Here is a 23,237-nt window from a genome sequence, read left to right as displayed (position 1 = left end):
TGCCCATCTGAGCTTGACCCCAGCTCAGAATGTGCCTGGAGCTTGGAATTCTGCCCACAGACCTTAGGTCCCATCATCCTGGACTCACTGCAGAGACTCCAGTTCCTCCCACCACAGGAAACCAAGGCTGGCCCAGCCCAGCCAACATCCTAGGCAAATCAAACTACTAGGCCAGTTCCCTCCTCTGTTGAAACCCTGCACATGTTTCATAGTTTCCCTGAGCCTCTAATTCCTTATCTTTAAAATTAAATGATAATAAAATAAAACCCTCCCTCACAGAGTGGTTGTGAAGGTCCAGGGCCCAATGTGAAGAAAGTTTGGTGACTCCACCATCCATCCAGAATGAACTATCACCTCAGACACAAGACCTCAAGAAAAGGCTCTGAGATTCAATATGGTCTACAAGTCCCTGTCTCCTGGGCATTTGGCATTTGTTCAACCATTTTAAAGCTGAACAATTCAGTGGCACTTAGCATATTCACAGTATTATGAACCATCTTCTAGTTATAGTTTAGGTTTTCAATGCCCAAAGGGAATCCCCTGCACTAAGCACTGGCTCTCCATCCCCTTCCCCTGCCCTGAGAAGTACTCATCTACCCTCCGTGGATTTGCCTGTTCTGGGCTTCATACACAAAGAATCATATGATGTGTAGTTGCATGTGTCTGGCTCAAGTTTCATCCATGTAGGATTTGCTTTTGTTTGTTTGTTTTTGTATGCATGTGGTTTATTTTGGGGCTGGGGATTTAAACCAGGAACACTTATTACTGAGCTATATCCCCAGCCCTTTTTATTTTTAATTTGTTTTGAGACAAGGTCTTGCTTAGAACCTTGATAAGTTGCTGAGGCTGGCTTTGAACTCATGATCCTCCTGCCTCAGCCTCTTAAGCCACTGGGATTACAGGCATGCACCACCATACATGACAAGTTTCATCCATGTTGTAGCATCTTATCAATACTTCATTTTTATAGCTGAACAATATCTCATTTTATAGAAATATCATTACCATGATGCATTTATCTATTTGTCCATTGATGAACATTCAGGTTGTTTCCAACTTTGGGCTACTGCACATAGAAGAATATAACATCTTTAAACAGGATAAGAGAATCACTAATTTAATGGCACTAATATCACAAATGTGTTCAACCATAATCAGTATAAGAGAGCAGAGGTGGAGCTGTGTGTATTGTAAGGGTTCTATGTTTGGTATCGCGGTCTTTGATGAAGGTCCAGGGCCCAGTGTGAAGAGAGTTTGGTGATTCCACTATCCATCCAGAATGAACTGTCACCTCAGACACAAGACCTCAAGAAAAGGCTCTGAGATACAATGTGGTCTACAAGTCCCTGTCTCCATGCTAGAGTCTTATCAGCCTACACCTTTAATGGCACTAATTAAATTAGTGATTCTCTGCTGGTGGGACTGCAAATTGGTGCGGCCAATTTGGAAAGCAGTATGGAGATTCCTGGGAAAGCTGGGAATGGAACCACCATTTGACCCAGCTATTGCCCTTCTCGGACTATTCCCTGAAGACCTTAAAAGAGCGTACTACAGGGATACAGCCACATCGATGTTCATAGCAGCACAATTCACAATAGCTAGACTGTGGAACCAACCCAGATGCCCTTCAATAGATGAATGGATAAAAAAAAAATGTGGCATTTATACACCATGGAGTATTACGCAGCACTAAAAAATGACAAAATCATGGAATTTGCAGGGAAATGGATGGCACTAGAGCAGATTATGCTTAGTGAAGCTAGCCAATCCCTAAAAAAAATACCAAATGTCTTCTTTGATATAATGAGAGCAACTATGAACAGAGCAGGGAGGAAGAGCAGGAAGAAATGATCAACATTAAACAGAGACATGAGATGGGAGGGAAAGGGAGAGAAAAGGGAAATTGCATGGAAATGAAGGGAGACCCTCATTGCTATACAAAATTACATATAAGAGGTTGTGAGGGGAATGGGAAAATAAACAAGGAGAGAAATGAATTACAGTAGATAGGGTAGAGAGAGAAGATGGGAGGGAAGGGGAGGGGGGATAGTAGAGGATAGGAAAGGTATCAGAATACAACAGTTACTAATAGGGCATTATGTAAAATTGTGGATGTGTAACCGACGTGATTCTGCAATCTGCATTTGGAGTAAAAATTGGGAGTTCATAATCCACTTGAATCTAATGTATGAAATTCGATATGTCAAGAGCTTTGTAATGTTGTGAACAACCAATAAAAAAATAAATAAATAAATAAATTAGTGATTCTCTTACCTGTTTAAAGATGTCATATTCTTCTACGTGCAGTAGCCCAACGTTGGAAACAACCTGAATGTTCATCAATAGATAGATAAATGCATCATGATGACTTCATGGCTGTGGCATGCTTAGCTGCTAAGAAAGTTTCTGGGCAATGGCACAGAATACTTAGCTGCTGTGGCAATGCCCTGCATAAGGAGGCTCCATGCTAGAGTCTTATCAGCCTACACCTTGATCTCAGGCACTCAGCTTCTGGGAATTAAAGAAACTCTCTCATTAGGCAATCACAATGTTTCACCAAGCTCCACTGCACCTAACCTGTCCACATAACAGTAACTTGAACAATGGACTTTTTGAGAGGTACACAAAGCTCCTAACATTGCATGTTGCAACTATAGTATGTAACTGAGGGATAAGCTGCACAATGTTGCTAACTCTGTAACCTGCCAAAGTGACACAATGAACACTATTGTACTACTGATGCCAGTGACCTAATGTAACCTATTGATATAAATAAGGGTGGCAGCTTGGGCAAGAGGCCATTCTGCCCTTCTGCCTTTCTGACCATTCTGCCATCTGCCATTCTGCCACTTTGCCATTCTGCCACTTTGCCTCTGCCTCCTTTTTTTGTTTTCTTTTTGTTTGTTTTTCTGTGGTGCTGGGATGGAACCCAGGGCCTTGTGCATGCAAGGCAAGCACTCTACCAACTGAACTATATCCCCAGCCTGTCTCCTTTTGATTTCTTTACAGTGTATCTCAGTGATACAGCATTTGCTTAGCATGGGTGAAGACCTGGACTCAATCCCAAGTACTACAAAAAAATAAAAAAAGAGAGTCAGAGACAGAGAGGAGGCAAGGTACAGAGTCAGAGAAGAATAACAAGTAAAACTGACAAATTATATCCAGAACATTTTGTGTGTGTGTGTGTGTGTGTGTGTGTGTGTGTGTGTGTGTGTTGTGCTGGGGATGGAACCCAGGGCCTTATGCATGCAAGGAAAGCACTCTACCAACTGAGCTATATATCCCCAGCCCTATCCAGAACATTTTAAAAATTCCTGAGGAATAGTAAGATCAGCAATACAGTAGAGAAATGGGCATCTCTCAGACCTGTCAGGAAAGAAGAAAGACAACAATAGGAGACACAGGAGCAAGTCACAGTCTCATAGATCATCGGGAAACTGTGCACGGAAATCACAGGCCAAGCCCTGTATCTCACTAGAAAGGCGAAGATCAGGGCATGGCAGGCACTTGAGAACATAGAGCCAACGGAACTCCAGCTATTATGAACGTCTCCTCATCAGCTGCTCTGAAGACACCTGGCCCTGTCTGCAAAAGTTGAAAAGACATGAGGTACAACCAAGCAACTCCATTCCTACACACACACCCCAAAGAACCTGGGTACCAGGCCACATGTGCAAGGATGAAGAAAGCAACCCAAAGACACATTCACAGTACAATGGAGTGAAGACAGACCACTACCCTGTGACTGGTAAATATCACAGATGCTAGTAGGTAAGAAAGGACAGACACAAAAGGGGACATAACCAGGTGCGATGGTACACACCTGCAATCCCAGCAAGTTGGGAGGCTGAGGCAGGAGGATTGGGAGTTCATTGCCAGCCTCCGCAACTTAGCAAGGCCCTAAGCAATTTAGCGAGACCGTGTCTCTAAATAAAATATTAAAAAGGACTGGGAATATGGCTCAGTGGTTAAGCACCCTGGGTTCAATCCCCAGTACCAAAAAAGTGGGAGCACAATGTTTCATTTCATTTATGATGGCCAAAGCATCGCATGCACATGAGTGCGCGTGTGCACACACACATACATACACACACACACACACACACACACACACACAGAGAAATGGGTGAAGGATTTAGATGCATATATGGGTGGCTCAAAAGCTATTAAAGCCAGGCATAGTGGAGTACACCTATAATACCAGCAGCTCGAGAGCCTGAGGCAGGAGGATTGCAAGTTTGCAGCCAGCCTGGGCAACTTGGTGAGACCCTGTCACAAAACAAAATAAAAAAATGTCTGGGGATATAACTCAACAGTGGAGCTCCCTGGTCCATTTTCCAGAGAAAGGAAAGCAGAAGGTAGAGATCACTCTTGGGGAGTGCTGGGGTTGAAGGTGAGCTTCATTAAACTTAAACTGTCATGTGCTATATTCACAATGAAAAGAAAAGGAAAAGGAAACCTGCCCATGATGCTTTGAAGAATTTGGAAGTTTCAGAAACAAATAGCCTCCTGGGGAGTCCTGTCCTTGTGAGAACTCAGGATGGGAAGGGGCACATGCTCCCAGGAGGGTGAGAGGAGGCCGAGGGGTCAGTGTAGTTGGCAGCCATCATCCGCAGGACAGAGGGCTGCCTTGGAAGCAGGATCCTGGAATCCGCCATCATTACCTCCTCTGTGAGGGAGAAGAGCAACCCTGTAGTGCTTCTGGCCACAAGTCCTCAGACACTGCAGTGGAGAGGCCCTTCCAGTTACCTCACTGGGCACTCTCTGTGACTGTCCCTCATGTAGCCAATTTCCCCCCTACCCCCAAGACTTGTCTCCCCTGCTCCATGAATCTCCATCAGCTGACCTGAAGCTCCCTGTATAGTTTACTCATTCTGTCCTCTCCGCCCATCTATCCATCAGACTCCATATCAAACCTTGGCATCTTCCTCCTCTCTAGGAGTAAAGCCTCATCTGCAGCCTTACATAGGCCCAATGCCCATGGGGGTCCAGCTGCCAGGCTGAGACATTCCAGGTAAGCATCCTGGGCCAGCTGTGGTCAGCAGCACTTGCCAGGACAGTTAACAAGCAAATGTAAGAGAATGCATGGTTGGGTACACCCCTGGTAGGTAGGACCCTCCAAGGAGATGGTGGGACAGTATGAAATGTAAGAAAGGCCAGGAAGAATTCCAATTTCTTCACATCCTGCCCAGAACTTATTTCATTTTTAAGATTTTTAAGTATTTATCTTCTGCTTGCTGCAGATGGAACCCAGGGCCCTGCACACACAATGCAGGTGCTCTCCCACTGAGCTGAGCCCAACACTTGCCTTTTCAATTATGATCATCCTAGTAGGTGTGATGTGGTCTTTGTGATTTTGGTTTACATGTTCCTCATAACTAATGATGTTGAGCATCTTTTCATGTACTTATTGGCTATCTGTCTTTAGTTTCTGAGCTGGGGATTGAACCCAGGATCTTGCTAAGTATGTGCTACCCACTGAACTTTACCCCAGCCCTGTCTCTACATTTTAAAGACAGCCAGAGAATGGGTTTTGTTTGCTACCTGAGACAGACACTCTCCACCTGAGACAGACCCAGAACAGCTTCCCTCATTGCTGGGTTAACAGGATCCTTGTTTTCTTAGAAGAAACAGAAACCAGACACAAAGGGGGAAGAGGCTAGTACAAGCATCATGGTGGTGCATTCTGGGCCCCAGTTTGCAATTCTGAAGTGGTTAAGGACAGTACGGGACTGAACTTCAAATGCAGGATGAGCTCCTGAGATGGCTGGGCCCCTATCTTTCCTAGATTCTGAGTCAGACTATGGCCACCGCCCCCTCTAAGGTCAGCAGGGGGTAGGAGTTGATAGCCCCTCACCCCCATCAGTCCCAGACTGCCCACTGTCATTCTGATAACAGACTCCACCCCCAGAACCCCTTTCCCTCTCCCAACCAATAGCCCAGCCAGACTGGGCCCCTGACTCTGTGCATATAAGGGGACCCTGGGGAGTAAGCATCACTAGGCTACTCCCAAGTGCACCCAGCTCCAGCACAGCCACCGACCCTCATTGCCATGTCTCTGACCAAGAGCGAAAGAGCCATCATCATGTCCATTTGGGACAAGATCTCCATGCAATCTGAGATCATTGGCACTGAGACTCTGGAGAGGTGAGTACCATACAGGGTGGCCTGAGTGACCAGGTCAGAGGCCAGGGAGAGGTGGTAAGGAGAGGTCAGTGAGAAAGGGTGGGTAGCACGAGTTCCTGAGGAAGGGTCACTAGGAGTGTCAATAGGAGACAGTGTGAACTGCGATATGACTCAGTGGTAAAGTGCTTGCCTAGCATGCAATCCCCAGCACTGAAAAGAAGGAAAGAAAGAAAGAGAAGAGAGAGAGAGAAGAGGAGGGGAGGGGAGGGGAGGGGAGGGGAGGGGAGGGGAGAGGGAGAGGGAGAGGGAGGACAAAGATGTAGATGAGTGGCAGTGAGGAGGGGGTTAGGGCCAGCCAGTTGAAGAGGAGGTGGGAGCTGAAGTCAGAGCTGTCTCAGTCCTCAGCAGCTCAAATATCTGTTGAACGAATGAATGAATGAATGATGGACACTGAGGGAGAGGCAGTGTCTTGCCACACTGGAGCCTGGGCAATGGGAAAAATCAGCAATATCGACCTTTTGTTTTATTTTATTTTTGGCACAGGGGATTGAACCCAGGGACACTAAATCACTGAGCCACATCCCCAGCTCTTTTCATGTATAATTTTGAGACAGGGTCTCATAAAATTGCTTAGGGCTTCCCTAAATTGCTGAGGCTGGCTTTGAACTCGTGATCCTCCTGCCTCAGCCTCCTGAGCCGCTGGGATGACAGACGTGGGCCACCGTGTCAGCAATGTAGATGGTTTTGTATTAATTTCTCAAAACACTGCGTTAAAATGTGATTTTCCTGAGTTTTGATTTGGGGGGCACCCCTGATTTGATCCCCTGCAAGTACTGGTCAGTCTCTGGTCTTTTCAACCCCCGCGCAACAGACGCCTCCCCAGCTCACGGCCCCGACCTTTCTGCAGGCTGTTCTCAAGCTTCCCGCAGACCAAGACCTACTTCCCGCACTTCGACCTGCACCCAGGGTCATCACAGCTGCGCGCGCACGGCTCCAAGGTGGTGGCCGCCATCGGCGATGCGGTCAAGAACATCGACAACATCGCCAGCGCCCTGATCAAGCTGAGTGAGCTGCACGCCTACATCCTGCGCGTGGACCCGGTCAACTTCAAGGTGGGCAAGTGGTCTGGGGTCCTGGTTGGGCGGGCCACGGGGGCGGGACCAAGCGCGGGCGGGGGCCTGGACAGGGCATGCCCCGCCTACATAACCAGAGCTTCACTTGCCTCCGCAGCTCCTGTCCCACTGTCTGCTGGTTACCCTGGCCGCGCACTTCCCTGCCGAATTTACTGCTGAGACCCACGCCTCCTGGGACAAGTTCCTGTCTATCTTGTCCTCCGTCCTCACTGAGAAATACCGTTGAGCACCGCCGCCGGGACCCCTCCCTTGTCCCTGAGCCCTCCTGCAACCCCCAATAAATTAGATGAGAATGGAACAACCTGGGTCCTGCGTTCTTAGTACTGGAGGGGAGGAGGGGAGATGCTGGGAGATGCGTTGGGGCGTCTTAGGAATGCGGTCGACACTGGGGTCATCCTTGCCTAGAGGACACTCCGAGGGTGGTTTGGGGAGGGTCTTGGCCTAGAGCACCCCAGCACTGGGAGCACAGCATCCCGTGTGGTCTCCTCAGGTCGCACCTGCATTTGCGACTCTCCCTGCCTTCCCAAACTGCCAAGAGATTATGGTTTTGCTTCGCCTGGTGGGTGCGGGTCTGCACTCCTGATGTCCCAACTCCGGATACCCTGGTTGCGGTGCACCTGAAGCTGTTCCCTCTCCCAACCAGGAATCGGCATCTCTGTTCCTTTATGTCTCCTCTTCTCCCTTCTGGAGGCTCCCTCTGCTGCAGACTTTGCCGGGTGCCAGTTTAGTCCCTCCCTCCGAGAATCTCATGGCATGGGGGTAGGAGTGGAAGTGGCCACAATTTGGCAGTGCAGGTTTGAACCTGGTTCACACTGACAAGCTGTGGGATTTGCACTTGCCTGAGCTCTCTGAGCCTCATGAATAAGATGGATTCACTAGATCTTTGATATAATTTTTGAGATCATAATGCAGGGTCTATGCCCAGCAGGCTCATGAACACCCTACACCCCAGCACTGCATTTCAAACTCTGCAGCTTGCCTTTCCAAGGTGTGTGCTCATCCAAGACTGGTCTCCACACTCCCTGGCCAACTTAGGGAGGGCAAGAATCTTAGGGTCCCAGCCTTTGCAGTCAAAGAGCAGGGACTGAGGTGAGGAGCAGGACCCTGAAGCACTCCAAACACTGAATGAGAGTGGTTCCCAGGCTGAGGATCCCTTTGTGAAGCAGCACAGTGCCAGGCCTGAAGAGGGATGCTGGAAGATGAGCCCTGGCTGTGGCTCTGTTTAGGCCCCCAAGAAGTCAGTGCCGAGGACCAGGGAGAGAAGGGAACTTGGAGGACTTGACCCACCATGGTAAAGCTCTAGGCCCCGGGGGAAGTCTAGTGTGAAAGCAGCTGGTATTCCATTCTGGAAAGGATTGCTTTCTCCTCCCCATCCCAGCAAACAGGTACATCAAATGTGCCCTGGGTCTGGGCCACACCTGGGTGCATTATGAGATTAGGAGGGGTCTCAGGAACTCATGCTAAGAATCACAGGATGGGTGAAGTTGCAGTGCAGAAAGCCAGGTCTCTAAAGTAGCATGGAAATACAGCTAGGACCCACCCACCCCTATGCCCCTCCCATATGGGCACCTCCTAGTGGGGTTGCCAGCCAGTGAACTCAGCCCTGGGACATGACCCTTCACTAGGCTATAAAAGCTCTGACTTCTATCGGAGCATAGAAGGGCACACCTGTAATCCACATGGCTTGGGAGGCTGAGGCAAGAGGATCGCAAGTGCAAAATCTACTCAGCAACTGAGCAAAGTCCTAAGCAACTTAGCAAGACCCTGTCTCTAAATAAAAATACAAAATAGGGCTGGGGATGTAGCTCAGTGGTTGAGTGCCCCTGAGTGCAACCCTCAGTACAAAAAAAAAAAAAAAAAGAGAGAGAACCCAACATTGCACTGTCTCCTGCTGACAAAGCCAACTCAGAGCTGTCTGGGACAAGGTTGGCAGCCATGGTACAAGCATGGTGTGCATACCCTAGAGAATTGAGGACCCTTCTCCCATCGAGCCTCAGGTCCAACGCCTGCCCCATCACCAACTCCTAACTGGCTGGCTGCACTTCTCTGACCCCAAATCACATGCTGCTTCAACCCACAGGTTGCTAAGGATCCTCCCACCACCAAGACCTGCTTCCTCCAATTTGATCTATCCTCTGGATCTGCCCAGGTCAAGGCCTAGGTGAGACGGTGGCCAGCATGCTGACTAACACACAGGCCACATAGATGACCTGGAGTTGGCCCTAAGTGATCTGAGGGATGTGCATGTCCACCAGCTGTGTGTGGATCTGGTCAACCTCAATGTGACCACTAGCCACAGCCAGCCTTGTCACAGGACAGAGAACTCATGGTTCACAGGATGTAGATGTCTGTGGCCTTCAGTCTCTACCACTGCCACAGTCTCTACCACCACTAATGACACTTTCTCCACAGTTCCTGAACCACTGCCTGCTGGTAACCATGGCAACTCACCACCTGGAAGAATTCACCCCTGTGTGGATGCTGCTCAGATGATGCACATCCAGCCTGTGAAAAGCCTAGGATCAGGGGAGGTGGTATGGGCTAGCCTTTGCCAGTGCTCACGGGAGCCCAGCCCATGGCTAGGATGCTTGGACATCTGAGATGGCATTGCGCTCATGCACAGCAAATGCCAGCAACCACCCACCCCAATTGGCAGGCTGCTGCCAAGGAGATGGCAGAGAGTGGGGAAAAGAACCTCTGACCCGCAGGTCCCTGTGTGGGTGAGGCCCGGCTGGCCAGGCCTGGCTGCTCATTCACCCGGTGCCAGCCAATAAGCGTAGCTAGGCTGGGCAGGTCCCAAACACCCGGGCCATAAAAAGCACTGCATTCTGTTGGTCCAGCACGCTTCTGGTTCTGACACGGACTCAGAAAGAAATCACCATGGTGCTGTCCCCTGCTGATAAGACCAATGTCAAGGCTGTTTGGGACAAGATTGGCAGGCTTGACACATACGGTTGGGAGGCACTGGACAGGTGAGTGTTCTCCTCTGCCCTGCTAGGTCCCCGGGTACAACACCCAGTGACCAGCTGGCACCCTACCTGTTATGCCCCCACCCTCCTTGACTTCCCCCACCCACCACTTTCTCACTGCAGGATGTTCATGTCCTTCCCCACCACCAAGACCTACTTCGCCCACTTTGACCTGAGCCCTGGCTCTGCCCAGATCCAGCAGCAAGGCAAGAAGGTGGCTGATGCTCTGGCCCTTGCTGCAGCCAACATGGACGACCTGCCTAATGCCCTGTCCTCCCTGAGCGATCTGCATGCGCACAAGCTGCGTGTGGACCCAGTCAACTTCAAGGTGAGTGCTGGCACTGGGCCAGGACAGGTGGGACAGGTGGAGGGCGCAGGTGGCAGGGCAGAGAACATCACCGTTAGGTGAAGCACAGATGCCTCTACCACCACGGACGGCCCTTCCTCTCTCCACAGCTCCTGACCCACTCCCTGTTGGTGAGCCTCGCCACTAACTACCCAGAGGAATTCAACCCTGCGGTGCATGCCTCCCTGGACAAGTTCTTGACCTCTGTGAGCACCGTGCTGACCTCCAAATACCGTTAAGCTAGAAACTTGATGGCCACACCCATCCATGCCAGCCTTGCCATCCGGCCAGGACTCCTCCCCTCCTGGCACCTGCACCTCTTGGTCTTTGAATAAAGTCTGAGCAGGTTTGCAGCCTGTGTGCCCTGGTTCTCTGTGTCTGCTGCATGCCAAGGTTGGGGTGGTTCTACTTATCTTGGACCAAGGACCCTTATGGGGAGGGGAGGGGTGCTGAGTTGGACCTACTCCAGAGAAGGCACTGAACCATGCCCCAGTCCTGAAAAGCACCAGACCTCCCAGGGTCCCTCAGAGGGGACAGGGGAGGAGACTCCAAAGTCAACACCCTTTTCTGGACTGACCGATCCCTGTTAAACATACAACCTAGGCCAAAACCTAAGGAGCTGGCCTCAATGGCACATGCCTGTAATCTGGAAGTTACTCTGGAGGCTGAGGCAGGAGGAGTATTGCAAGTTTGAGGCCAGTGTGAGTAATATGGCAGGACCTTGTCTCAAAACACACATGCAAACAAAAATAGGCTGCTCCAGATGCAAAAGCAGGTGCCGGAAAATCTGACTCCCACCAGAGGGTAGGTGTGCTAAAGTGAGTGTGCTGTTCCCAGCTGCCCTGTCACAGTGACCCTCAGAGAGCAGGTCCACAGTCAGGCAAGGAGAGGGTGGGCTGGCTGGAGCAGACAGGGTGCCCTCGGGGAGCTTACTGGCAGAGCAGAGTGTTGCTCCCTCCCTGCAAATCCTGAGGCACAGTGACAGATCAGGTGTCCCCAGCCCTGTGCCCCCCTACACCCTGGCTCACTGTCACAAATTCTCTGGCCCTGAGGCACTGAGCCATCCTGGGGATCTCCCTGAGGATCTGCCCCTCCTGTTGTTGGCTGCGGTCAGGGATGCCCCTGGCCCAGATGCGGCATCTCAGGCTCCACCCTGGGATCCTGAACACCATGCCTGGCTTCACTGCCCCAGGGCCTTCAGGCCAACCGCCAAAGTGAGCCTGCTCACACTGCACTGGGCGGAACTCGAAGGAGAGCAAGGACCCCATTCACCACATTCTGGTCATGGGCCTCTCGGAACCGCTGGGGTGTCCCCTTTTTCCTCTCTCCCATTCACTCCTCTGCCTCTTAGCCAACCCATTTTTATTCAAACCTTGAAAATGCTTAAGGAATAAACTGACATCCATCAATGCTTTCTCTCTCCCTCTCTCTCTCTCTCTCTCTCTCTCACACACACCCCTGCCCCCCCTCCCGCCGCAGCCACACACACAACATATACACATACTTTTTTTGCATTATCCAAAGCAGGAAACTAGACCCTCTACTCTGTCTCCCTACCTCATAGAAATCAAAGTGAACATCTGGGGACTGAGTTAGGTGGCTTCCATCTGTACCAAGAGGACACTGGTATGGCTGATCCCTCATGTACCTTCCTTTCTTTCTCTCTGTCTTTCTCACTCTCTTTCTCTCTCTTTTTTCTTTTTCTCTTTCTTTCTTTCTTTCTTTCTTTCTCTCTCTTTTTTCTCTTCTTTCTTCCTTCCTTTCTTTCTTTCAATGGGGTGTCCTAGTTTGCCAGGATGGCCTTAAATTCCTGGGCTCAAGAGATGCTCCTGACTCAGCCTCCCAAGTATCTGGGAATGCAGACATTCATCATAAAGCCCAGCTTCATTCCAGTTTGCTGATCATTTCTCTTAACTTTCTATAAATATTTTTTGTCATCTGTTCTCATAAGTCATTTTTATTTTATTTTGGGGTTTAAAAAATTTTTTCATTTGTACATGGACACAGACCTTTATTTTATTCATTTATTATTTTTTTTAAAATGTGGTGCTGAGGATAGAACCCAGTGCCTTCCACATGCTAGGCAAGCACTCTACCACTGAGCCACAATCCCAGTCCCTAGTTTTTTCTTTCTTTGCAATACTGGGAATTGAACTCAGGAGTGCTCTGCCATGGAGCTACATCCTCAGCCTTTTTAAAAAATTTGAAACAGGTTTTTACTCAGTGACCCAGGCTGGCCTCTAACTTGTGATCTCCCTACTTCAGTCTTCAAGGTAGCTAGGATTATAGACATGTCCCATGGTGCCTGGTATCTTTTTTTCTGTCTCAGGACTGGGAATCAGACCCAGGGACTCACCCATGCTGAGCACAAACTACCACAGAGCTGTATCCCAGACCTTTTACTTTCTGCTTGGCGGGGTTTTTGTTGATGGTTTGTTTCGGTTATGAGATGGGGTCTTGGGCTGGGGATGTGGCTCAAGCGGTAGCGTGCTCGCCTGGCATGCGTGCGGCCCGGGTTCGATCCTCAGCACCACATACAAACAAAGATGTTGTGTCCGCCAAATACTAAAAAATAAATATTAAAAAATTCTCTCTTAAAAAAATTTTTTAAAAAAAGAGAGATGGGGTCTCACTGTGTTTCTGAGGCTGCTCTCAAACTCCTGGGATCGAGTGATCTTCCCATCTCAGTTCCATCCTGAGTAGCTGAGACTACAAGCATGTGCCACCACAACTGGCTCCCAGCCCTCTTTCTTATTTACACACGAGGGCTCTTTCCACATGAAGAATGCAAGTCAGGTCCCATGCGGAGGCACACACCTGTAAATCCCAGCTGCTTGGGAGGATGAGGTAGGAGGATCACAGTTTGAGGCCAGCCTGGCCAACTTAGTGAGACCCTATCTCAAAGGAACAGATAAAATGGGATGTAGCTCAGTGGTAGAGCACCTGGGTTCAATCCCCCGTGCTGCCAAATAAATAAATAAAAATAAAACATGCAAAATGTGCAAAAGAATGCAAGTCTGACAGCTACTCTGATACCTGAAGTCAGAGGATTGCTTGAGCTGGGGATTTGTGAACATCCTGGGCAACACAGAAAGACCTTGTCTCAAAGAGAGAGACACAGAGAGAATATGTTCAGTCTTTGGCTAAAATATGTTCCACAGACTAAGACTTGTCTTAAAGGGCTCATGTAGGGCTGGGCTTGGTGGCACCCATCTATAATCTCAGCTACTTAGGAGGTTGAGGCAGGAGAATCCCAAGTTTGAAACCAGCATCAGCAAGTTAGGGGGACCCTGTCTCAGAATAACAACTAAAAATGGCTAGAGATGTCCCATCTGAACAGCTGGGCTGTCACTGTGAACAAGAACCTAGGATTTTAGGGAAGGGACTAGCACAGCAGTGGGCAGAAGGGTACCACCCAGGCCACTTCAGAACAAGTTCTTCCTCCAGACCCAGGGCAAGACACATGGGTGAACTCACATCCCCTTTGCTCCTCAGTACCCTCCATCCACCACAAGCCCAAGGGACCATCACTTGTCACCAGCAAAGGGACGAGGGCAGCACCTGCTGGCACTCCAGTCCCTCTCACTGCTTCAGGGAGGTCCCTCTGTCTTCAGTCTAAAGCCTCTAGCCAGTCTCCCCACCGGCTCCCCCACCTCTGCTCCATAGCCACAGGGACCTCCTCTCCCTGCCCCTGGAGGCAAGCCTCTGCCTTCTCCTCCCAAGCCCACCTTCCAGACTAGCCTCCACCAGGAAGCCTACCCTGACCCTCAGGCTAAACTAGGTTTCCTCAGTGCCCTTCCCAAGGTGTGAAAGTGGACGCGTACTTCTGTGACGACCAGATGACAGTGCAGGTTCCGGACGAGCCAGATGCTCAGGTCTTGCTCAGCCTGCACCTGTGCTTATCACTCTAACCCCACTTAAAGCAAGTCTGGCACCATCTGGACAGCTGGGCTGTCACTGTGAAGAAGAACCACTAGTCCAGTGGGGCAGAGGCTGTCATTCGCCCAGCTGCCCAGGGGCTGGGCAAAGGAGAGCCCCCACTGAGAGTCCATGACCTGGGGCTGCAGCCACCCCACCAGCTAAGGGAGCTGGAGCCTGGTGCGCCCTACTCAAGCGCTGCCAGTTTCGTGCATGGGTGCATCTTCCTTCCTTGTGCCTGTCAGTCAGACGCAATGACTGTCTGTGGAAGGAAAGGGGGCTGCTGAGGGCTGTTGCAGGGATGGCGGGCAGGGCACCTTTGTGGGGGCACCTCTCTCTGTCCCGACTGGGAAAAGCTTCTCTTGCTTCCCAATTCACCTCTTATCCTGCTCAAGAGAGGCACATCTGTCATGTCAGGGTGGGTGGTGTGGGCTGGCTGTTGCCGGTGCTCACAGGAGTCCAGCCTACGGCTAGGATGCTCGGGCGTCCGAAATGGCACTGAACTCGTGCGCTGCAAGAACCCCCCACGGGCAGCTGGGGCCTAGCATGCGGCTTCCAAGAGGGCGGCGGGGAGTGGGGGAAAGAATGCCCGTTGGTCCCAGTGCGGGTGAGGCCCAGCTGGCTGGACGCGCCAGTCTGCCCCCTGCTGGCCAGGCCTGGCTGCTCACTCACCCAGTGCCAGCCAATAAGCGAGGCTGGGCTGGGCGGGTCCCAAACACCCCGGCCATAAAAGCGCTGCGCTCTGTTGGTCCAGCACGCTTCTGGTTCTGACACGGACTCAGAAAGAAATCACCATGGTGCTCTCTCCTGCTGACAAGAAGAACGTCAAGGATTGCTGGGAGAAGATCGGCGGCCATGGTGCTGAATATGGTGCCGAGGCCCTGGAGAGGTGAGCGCCCTTCTCTGCCCTGGTCGGTCCCTGGGGTTCAACACCCGTCCCAGTGACGGGCTGGCACCCTACCTGTTATGCCCTCATCCTCCTCAACTTCGCTCACCCGCCGTTTTTTCCTTGCAGGATGTTCCTGTCCTTCCCCACCACCAAGACCTACTTCCCCCACTTTGACCTGAGCCACGGCTCCGCACAGGTCCAGGGCCATGGCAAGAAGGTGGCTGATGCTCTGGCCAATGCCGCGGCCCACGTTGATGACTTGCCTGGCGCCCTGTCCGCTCTGAGCGATCTGCACGCACACAAGTTGCGTGTGGACCCCGTCAACTTCAAGGTGAGCGCTGGGGCCGGGAAAGGCCAGGTGGAGGGCGCAGGTGGCAATGTGGCAGGGCAGAGAACCACAGTTAGGTGGAACACAGATGGCAGTACCACTGACGGCCCTTCCTCTCTCCACAGCTCCTGAGCCACTGCCTGCTGGTGACCCTGGCTGCTCACCACCCGGCCGAATTCACCCCTGCTGTGCATGCCTCCCTGGACAAGTTTTTGGCCTCTGTGAGCACCGTGCTGACCTCCAAATACCGTTAAGTTGGAGCTCCCACAGGCCATGCCCATCCATGCCTGTCAGGCCTCCTGGCCAGTTCCTCCTTCCCTCCTTGCACCTGCACCTCTTGGTCTTTGAATAAAGTCTGAATGTGCGGCAGCCTGTGTGCCCTGGGTTCTCTGTGTCCGCCTAGATCCCAAGGTTGGGGGTTGGTGGCTGGTGGCTTCTTGGGAACACATCATTTACCTGATTCAAAGACCTCTATCTGGAGAGGACAAGAAAAGTCAAAGGAGGGAGGGACAGAAAGAAGCTGGATTTGGAACCAGTACTGGTGGCTGCCCAGGATTTGCTGGACACCCCTCTACCCAGCAGAGCTGTGCTGTAGTTCCTCCCAGCATTTCATTCCAGGGCCTTTAAGATTCCACACGTTTGCTGCAATACTTACTCTCTTTGCTCCTCCTCTTCACATTTTATCACACATGCACACACAATTACACTCAAATGGCCCAGCAAGCTGGGCAATGTGGCACATACTGATAATTCCAGCTATCCAGCAGGCGGGTGCAGGAGGACTCTAAGTTGGAGGACAGACTGAGCAATTTAGCAAGAATCTGCCTCAAAACAAATAAACAAAAATGGCTGGGAGTTAGGCTTAGAGCACTTGCTTAACATGGGGTTGAGGGAAGTTGGCCCAGCTCTCCCAGGGACCCTCCCAGAGAAGGGTGGTGGTGAGGAAGCCACACTTCCTCAGAGTAACACTGAATCCTCTGCCTTCAGAGATCAGTCTCCCTAAAACCCCCAAATTCTCTACACAGTTCTGATAAGTTTAAGGGTGAGCAGGAATTGTAGATACCATACCATTTTCTGGAACTATCAACCCAGGATGTCAATTCTATGAATACTGTAGTCCTGGGGCCATGAAAGTCAGGAGACTCAACCTCTGGGCCCAGCCCAATGTTCACTCAGCTGCCCCATGTCACTGGGTGCTCCTGTCCAAGTGGAGCGGTAGAAAGAAGATCCAGAGCTAGGGAGACCTGGCTGACCCACCCCACATACTTCCTCCTAGCAGAGCAGGCCCAGGGCATGGGTATCAGAGGGAAGGCTTGAGGGCCATCTGGCCCCAGCCCTCCACTTAAAAACACTGTTCATGGGGCTGCGATTGTGGCTCAGTGGTAGAGCCCTTGTCTAGCATGTGTAAGGCACTGGGTTTGAGCCTCAGCACCACATAAAAATAAATAAAATCAAGGTATTATGTCCATCTACAACTAAAAAAAAAAAAAAAAACAAAAACAAAAACAAACAAACAAACAAACAAAAACCCTCTGTTCTTTCTGCCCTAAGCCCAAGACTCATCCTTACTATGCCCTTTGGCTCAGTAGAGTTCCAGGTAGGAACCATCTTTGTTTTTGTTTTTCGTACTGGGGTTTGAGCTCAGGAGTGCTCAACCACTGAGCCATATCTCCAGTCCTATTTTTTATTTAGAGACAGGGTCTGAGTTGCTTATCGCCTTGCTTTTGCTGAGGCTGGCTTTTAACTCGTGATCTTCCTGCCTTGGCCTCCCCAGCCGCTGGGATTACAGGCATGCCCCACTGCGCTGGATGATGGATGGGCCCAGGCACAGCTCCATCTTTGATATTTTGTTTTATCATGGAGGCCTCAGCTACAGTGGAAACACATCAAATGCACATCAGTGGACACATGTGCATACAAAATGTGGCTTAAAATTCAGACATAAAAAGAAATGAAATTTGCAGGATGTGGACAAATCGTGATGAAAACATTATGCTGAGTGGAAGAAGCCAGACCCTGAAGACTACATATCATATAATCTCATTTATGATATGTAAATCATATGATATGTAAAATATGATATATAAATTCCAGTTATTTGGGAGGCTGAGGAAGAAGGATCACAAGTTCTAAGCCAACCTGGGTAACTTATTTTCAAAATAAAAAAATATAAGGGCTGGGAATGTAGTTCAGTGGTAAAGCACCATTGTGTTGAATAAGGAGGAGGAGGAGGAGAACAAGGAAGGGAGAGGAAGGGGAGGGAGAAGGCCAGCCAGCCTATAAGCAGAATAAGCAGGTCTGTGGGGAAAGAAGCAGATTGGTGGTAACCAGGAGCTAAAAGAAGGGGATTGGGCAGTTACTGCTAATGGCCGAGTTTCTGTTTAGCATGATGAAAAAGCTCTGAAACCAGACATTAGTGATGGCTGCACAATTCTGTGAATGTTCTAAATGTCACTGAATTATACACTGTTAAGATAGATTTAATGGTAAATTATGTGGAATCTAATTTTGGGGGGAGGGGAGAGACTTCAGATTGAATCTAGGAGTGCTCTCTACCATTGAGCTACATTCCCTGTCTCTTTTTACTCTTTGTTTTGAGACAGAGACTTGCTGAGTTGCTCAGGCTAGCCTCAATTCAACTCAATTCCCAGTAATGCATTAAAAATATTTAAAAAGTTGTGATGTGTGTTGGGGTTGGGGTTGTAGCTCAGTGGCAGAGTACTTGTCTAGTGTGTGTGAGGCACTGGGTTTGATCCTCAGCACCACATATAAATAAATAAAAAATAAAGGTACATCAACGAATAAAAAATATTTAGGGGGAAAAAAGGTGTGATATGGAATCTGGCAGAATATGCTGAATATTCACAATTATTATTTGGACACAAACCAGGGACCTAATAAATGTTCATTGTTCTGAAAGGAACATCTACTATGAGCCAGGCACTTGGCATTTGCTATCGATTTAATTCTCATGATAAAGCTAACGACTTACCCGCATTTCATACAATATCCTCATTTCATACAATAAATTAGTAGACAGACTGAGGAAGGTGTCCCAATAGATACGGGAGGTAGGGGACACGCCAAAACACAGGCTGAAACTCAGTGTTATCTGGGCATTACCTTCCATGTAGCAAACCCTTCAACGTATGGGGCCTCGGGGTTCAGGGAGACTGAGGGTAGCAGTCTGAGCACAGTGGAGACCCTCTGAGACCTGGGACCACAGGTCAGCGCGAACGCTCAAGGCGCCCCCTGGAGGCCACGAGAAGTCCTCCAAAGGCGCCGGCGCGGGCGCAGGCTGGGCGCAAAGCGCTTGGCTGGAGAGCCGGCATGGCGCTGTCAGCCAAGGACCGGGCGATGGTGCGCGCGCTGTGGAAAAAGCTGGGCGACAACGTTGGCGTCTACACGACCGAAGCCCTGGAGAGGTACGTACCTACCCGCTGCTCGGCCCGCTTCGGAGACGCGCACCTACCCGCTGCTCGGCCCGCTTCGGAGACGCACACCCACCCTCCGTTCCCCGCAGGACCTTCCTGGCCTTCCCTGGCACCAAAACGTACTTCCCCCATTTGGACCTGAGCCCCGGCTCCGCCCAAGTTAAAGCCCACGGCCAAAAGGTGGCTGACGCGCTGACCCTTGCCGTAGATCAGCTGGACGACCTGCCGGGCGCCTTGGCCTCTCTGAGCGACCTGCACGCACACAAGCTGCGTGTGGACCCAGCCAACTTCCAGGTGAGCGTGCAAGCCAGGCCGGACCCAGCGTCGCCGGGGGAGGGGTCCCACCAGGGAAGGGTGTGGATGATGGATGGGCCCAGGCACAGCTCCATCTGCCCGCAGCTCCTGTGCCACTGTCTGCTGGTGACCCTGGCCCGGCACTATCCCGGAGACTTCAGCCCCACCATGCAGGCCTCACTAGACAAGTTTCTGAGCCATGTGACCTCCACGTTGGTCTCCAAGTATCGCTGAAATCCGGTGGGTCATCTGGGGGCCTCCAGGAGTTCCCTTTCCCGAAGACCCCGCCTTGAATAAAGTCCCCCAGAACGCGTCCTGGAACGTATGTCCTTTAGACACAGGGATGGATGAGCAAGACTCCTTTTAAAGTGGGGGCGAGAGTCTGAGGCATAGGGTCTCACAGCCCTCAAGTGGTAAGGGCTGCAGAGGCGGCAGCAGCTCCTCACGTTGCTGGCTCCCTCCTGACACTCCTCGGCTGCAGGGGCGCTGGGCTAGTGCCCACTGCATGACCCCTCACCCACCAACCCAGCCTAGGAGAAAACCAGGCACAGCCCCCACCCCTACCTCCAACAGAGGCACTAGCTGTGCAGGGGTGGTGTCAGTTCTTGAGGGGAGGCTTGTGAAAGTCAGATGCTACCTGACTCTGGACCAGGTGGAAGGAGGCAAGTCCAGCCCCAGCACCCAGTCAGGTGTGTGTGGGGGCCCACACTGGAATCATGCCTTCATCTAGTCTCCAAAGAGAGGAAAGGTAGGGTTTATTTTTCCATATAAAATCAACCATGGTAACTGCAGAAACTTTGGGAAGTAATTACCCTATTTACTGCCCCTTTCTGCTACCCAAGTCAGGAACAGACCTGGCAGAGGACAAAGGTACATTCCAGAGCACCCGCATGGCAAAGACCTACCACCAATGGGCACAAACAGGTCTGCAGCCATGCATGTTGCCAGTGGACAGCCTTTCAGATCCTTCTAGGCACTTAAAAGAATGCTAGCTTCAAATTACAGTGGGACAGCCAGGTGTGGTGGCACACGTCTGTAAGCCCTGCTGCTCAGGAGGCTAAGGCACTTACAAACTCGGCAAGAACCTGTCTCTAAATATTTTTTAAAAGGGCTGGGGATGGGCTGGGGATGTGGCTCAAGCGGTAGCGCGCTCGCCTGGCATGCGTGCGGCCCAGGTTCGATCCTCAGCACCACATACCAACAAAGATGTTGTGTCCGCCGAGAACTAAAAAATAAATATTAAAAATTCTCTCTCCCCCCCCCTCTTAAAAAAAAAAAAAAAAAGGGCTGGGGATGTAGTTCAGTGGGTTCAATCCTCAGTGCCAAAATAAAATATCAGTGGACAGAGCAGACCACACACAGGAAGGGTGTGTTGTTGGTCATCAACCTTCCTGGGCTGGCAGTATACAGGCACTTCTAGGGTATTGTGGGGTTCCCAGAAGAGACTGGCATTGGAACCAGGAACCAGGAGACTGCAGATCCCCGCTAAATGCCACTGGGCCATCGTCCACCCACTAAGTGCCTGGACAGAACAAAACAGTGAAGGGAGGCGAAGTGCTCTCTGCTTCGGCACTGATAGCCATCTTCTGCCCTTGATGTGGAGCTTATAGTTCTCAGGCCTTCCCCGCAGAGCTGACTTCCAGTCCTGGGACAGCAGGAGCCAATACCGCATAATAACTACTCATCTACATGTCTTACTCCCTTTGTTTCTCTAAAGAATCCTAATATAGGAAGGAAAGAAAAAAAAAAAAGGACAGTAAAATTAGCCAGGTGTGGTCTAGTCCTGGCATTTAGGAGGCTGAGAAGATGGATGGCTTGAGTTCAAGACCAGGCAGGCAACACAGTGAGACACGCTGTTTCAAAAAAAAATTAATTAAGGGCTGGGCTCAGTGGTAGTGTTTGCCTAGCATGTGTGAGAAACTTGGTTCGATTCTCAGCACTACATATAAATAAAAATTTTAAAAAGATACATCGACAACTAAAAAACATATTGGACATGATACCTTTATTTTATTTATTTTTATGTGGTGCTGAGGATCGAACCCAGGGCCTCACACATGCTAGGCGAGCGCTTTACCGCTGAGCCCCAGCCCCCTAAATTTTTTGTGTGTGTGGTGCTGGGGATTGAACCCAGGGTCTTGTGCATGCTAGGCAAGCACTCTACCAACTGAGCTATATCCCCAGCCCCCTAAAAGATAATTTTAAAAAATTAATTAAAAATGTATTTAGCTGGGCCCAGTGGTGTACATCTATAATCCCAGAGTATCCGGAGGCTGATGCAGGAGGATTCCAAGTTCAAAGCCAGCCTCATCAACTTAGTGAGGCCCAAGGTAATTTGGTGAGATCCTGTCTCAAAATAAAATAAATAAAAAAGGGTGGGGATGTGGCTCAATGGTCAAGCACGTCTCGATTCAACCATGATATGAACAACAACAAAGTATAATTTTTTACAAAACCACCCCCTCTAGGAGACAGCCACTGTGCAGCCTGTGTCTGCATGTTACATGCAGCTTGTACAGCTGAGCCACGCACCTGAGACCTCAGCTTCTGTCCTTTCCCTTCCCCTCATAGGATCCCCTTAACCCACTCACCTAGGGCTTTTTACCAACTCCCGTCGACATGCTACACCCAAGGGGACCCTGCACAGGAGGCAGATGTGGCAGTCAACAACACCGCAAGTAGAGCCATTCTGCCTCACTTCTCTAAAATCACTATCCATGCTGTTGATGTATTCCCATGGTATGAGGGATGTGTATACTGGGGAGACCCCTTTTGTTCCAACTCAGCCTGGGTTCCCTTGGGTATGATCACTCTACCTGGGAGGCCTTTCTGATGGGCAGGCTCCCTCACAGGACAGGGACATGCCTCCCAGGCCCAGACACTACCCACAGTGTGTCTGAAATGTATAGGCATTGCTGCGGAAAGCAAGGTCCATACTGGGTGAAAAGGTACTTAAGTAGGTCAGCTACAGCAGACCAGAGACTCGGGCGGGGAAGCAAAGTTGCTGGGGATATCAAGGCTGCCCTGGTGCATGGGTTCCATTTGTCCTGGACCACTGTAAAGGGGCACAAAGGACTACAGGGCTTCCCCAGCAAAGGGAGGTGACAAGATATCTACCCAGGGGCTGGGGATGTGGCTCAAGCGGTAGCGTGCTCGCCTGGCATGCGTGCGACCCGGGTTCGATCCTCAGCACCACATACCAACAAAGATGTTGTGTCCGCCGAGAACTAAAAAATAAATATTAAAAATTCTCTCTCTCTCTCTCTCCCCCCTCTCTTTAAAAAAAAAAAAAAAAGATATCTACTCAGGGAGCTACACTAGTTCAGGCCACCACAGGAGGACTGGAGACACTGATGTGGAAGCCCTAGGGGGCCTTGCTCCTCAGCTGCAATCAGAGGAGCTAAGGTGTGGGTACTATAGGTCATTCGTTGGCATAACCTACTCCCTGACAAAACAACAAAGCAAAACACAGCTATTTGTCCACACAGAGAAATTTATGTCTAGATATAGAAAAGGAAAAAACAGTCACAGTGGTAATGGTGGGGGACAGGGGGTGGACAGACTGGCTGTCTTAGCCCCAGGAGAACACAGGGTGTAAATGGACACTCAGCCTAGACACCTGTGACCTGCCTACAGGCCAGTTGCTGGTTTCTGCTGGTGCAGAAACCTACATAGGGCACATACATAGAACAAAGTACCAAGCCCAAGTGGATTCCATAGATTTCCTTCCCACCAGTCTTTTCTGTGGAGACTGCTCTGACCAGCAGCCACATCAGGATGTTGGTGGCCTTTTGGATGCT

General features: G+C 50.5%; 4 protein-coding genes across 4 annotated transcripts; all 4 read left to right on the top strand.

Annotated features, from left to right (window-relative positions):
* The first annotated feature begins 6,029 nt into the window (after positions 1–6,029).
* LOC308651928 (hemoglobin subunit zeta) lies at positions 6,030–7,519 on the top strand. The gene is made up of 3 exons (XM_081299515.1): positions 6,030–6,147; positions 7,034–7,238; positions 7,357–7,519. The coding sequence occupies exons 1-3, from the start codon at positions 6,053–6,055 to the stop codon at positions 7,483–7,485; spliced, it is 429 nt and encodes a 142-aa protein (XP_081155641.1). The 5' UTR covers positions 6,030–6,052; the 3' UTR covers positions 7,486–7,519.
* A 2,617-nt stretch (positions 7,520–10,136) lies between these two features.
* Positions 10,137–10,813, top strand: LOC308651929 (hemoglobin subunit alpha-like; the record flags this gene model as incomplete). The annotated part of the gene is made up of 3 exons (XM_081299516.1): positions 10,137–10,231; positions 10,352–10,556; positions 10,685–10,813. The coding sequence occupies exons 1-3, from the start codon at positions 10,140–10,142 to the stop codon at positions 10,811–10,813; spliced, it is 426 nt and encodes a 141-aa protein (XP_081155642.1). The 5' UTR covers positions 10,137–10,139.
* Positions 10,814–15,224: 4,411 nt separating this feature from the next.
* On the top strand, positions 15,225–16,078 carry HBA1 (hemoglobin subunit alpha 1). Its single transcript, XM_081299514.1, has 3 exons — positions 15,225–15,381; positions 15,508–15,712; positions 15,835–16,078. The coding sequence occupies exons 1-3, from the start codon at positions 15,287–15,289 to the stop codon at positions 15,961–15,963; spliced, it is 429 nt and encodes a 142-aa protein (XP_081155640.1). The 5' UTR covers positions 15,225–15,286; the 3' UTR covers positions 15,964–16,078.
* A 2,799-nt stretch (positions 16,079–18,877) lies between these two features.
* HBQ1 (hemoglobin subunit theta 1) lies at positions 18,878–19,730 on the top strand. Its single transcript, XM_081298676.1, has 3 exons — positions 18,878–19,134; positions 19,233–19,437; positions 19,543–19,730. Exons 1-3 carry the CDS (start codon positions 19,040–19,042, stop codon positions 19,669–19,671), a joined length of 429 nt encoding a protein of 142 aa, XP_081154802.1. The 5' UTR covers positions 18,878–19,039; the 3' UTR covers positions 19,672–19,730.
* The last annotated feature ends 3,507 nt before the right edge of the window (positions 19,731–23,237 follow it).

Source organism: Spermophilus citellus (assembly GCF_964194105.1).
Source record: "Spermophilus citellus genome assembly, chromosome: 6".
NCBI lineage: Eukaryota > Metazoa > Chordata > Mammalia > Rodentia > Sciuridae > Spermophilus > Spermophilus citellus.
This window is presented reverse-complemented; position numbering and strand designations above follow the sequence as displayed.

Bases quoted from the DNA above. Each gene is read 5' to 3' on its own strand.
- HBQ1 (XM_081298676.1), top strand. From the start codon at position 19,040: ATGGCGCTGTCAGCCAAGGACCGGGCGATGGTGCGCGCGCTGTGGAAA. The intron at 19,135-19,232 runs GTACGTACCTAC...CGTTCCCCGCAG, and splicing joins ACGACCGAAGCCCTGGAGAG to GACCTTCCTGGCCTTCCCTG. The intron at 19,438-19,542 runs GTGAGCGTGCAA...ATCTGCCCGCAG, and splicing joins TGGACCCAGCCAACTTCCAG to CTCCTGTGCCACTGTCTGCT.
- LOC308651928 (XM_081299515.1), top strand. From the start codon at position 6,053: ATGTCTCTGACCAAGAGCGAAAGAGCCATCATCATGTCCATTTGGGAC. The intron at 6,148-7,033 runs GTGAGTACCATA...ACCTTTCTGCAG, and splicing joins GGCACTGAGACTCTGGAGAG to GCTGTTCTCAAGCTTCCCGC. The intron at 7,239-7,356 runs GTGGGCAAGTGG...TTGCCTCCGCAG, and splicing joins TGGACCCGGTCAACTTCAAG to CTCCTGTCCCACTGTCTGCT.
- HBA1 (XM_081299514.1), top strand. From the start codon at position 15,287: ATGGTGCTCTCTCCTGCTGACAAGAAGAACGTCAAGGATTGCTGGGAG. The intron at 15,382-15,507 runs GTGAGCGCCCTT...TTTTCCTTGCAG, and splicing joins GGTGCCGAGGCCCTGGAGAG to GATGTTCCTGTCCTTCCCCA. The intron at 15,713-15,834 runs GTGAGCGCTGGG...CTCTCTCCACAG, and splicing joins TGGACCCCGTCAACTTCAAG to CTCCTGAGCCACTGCCTGCT.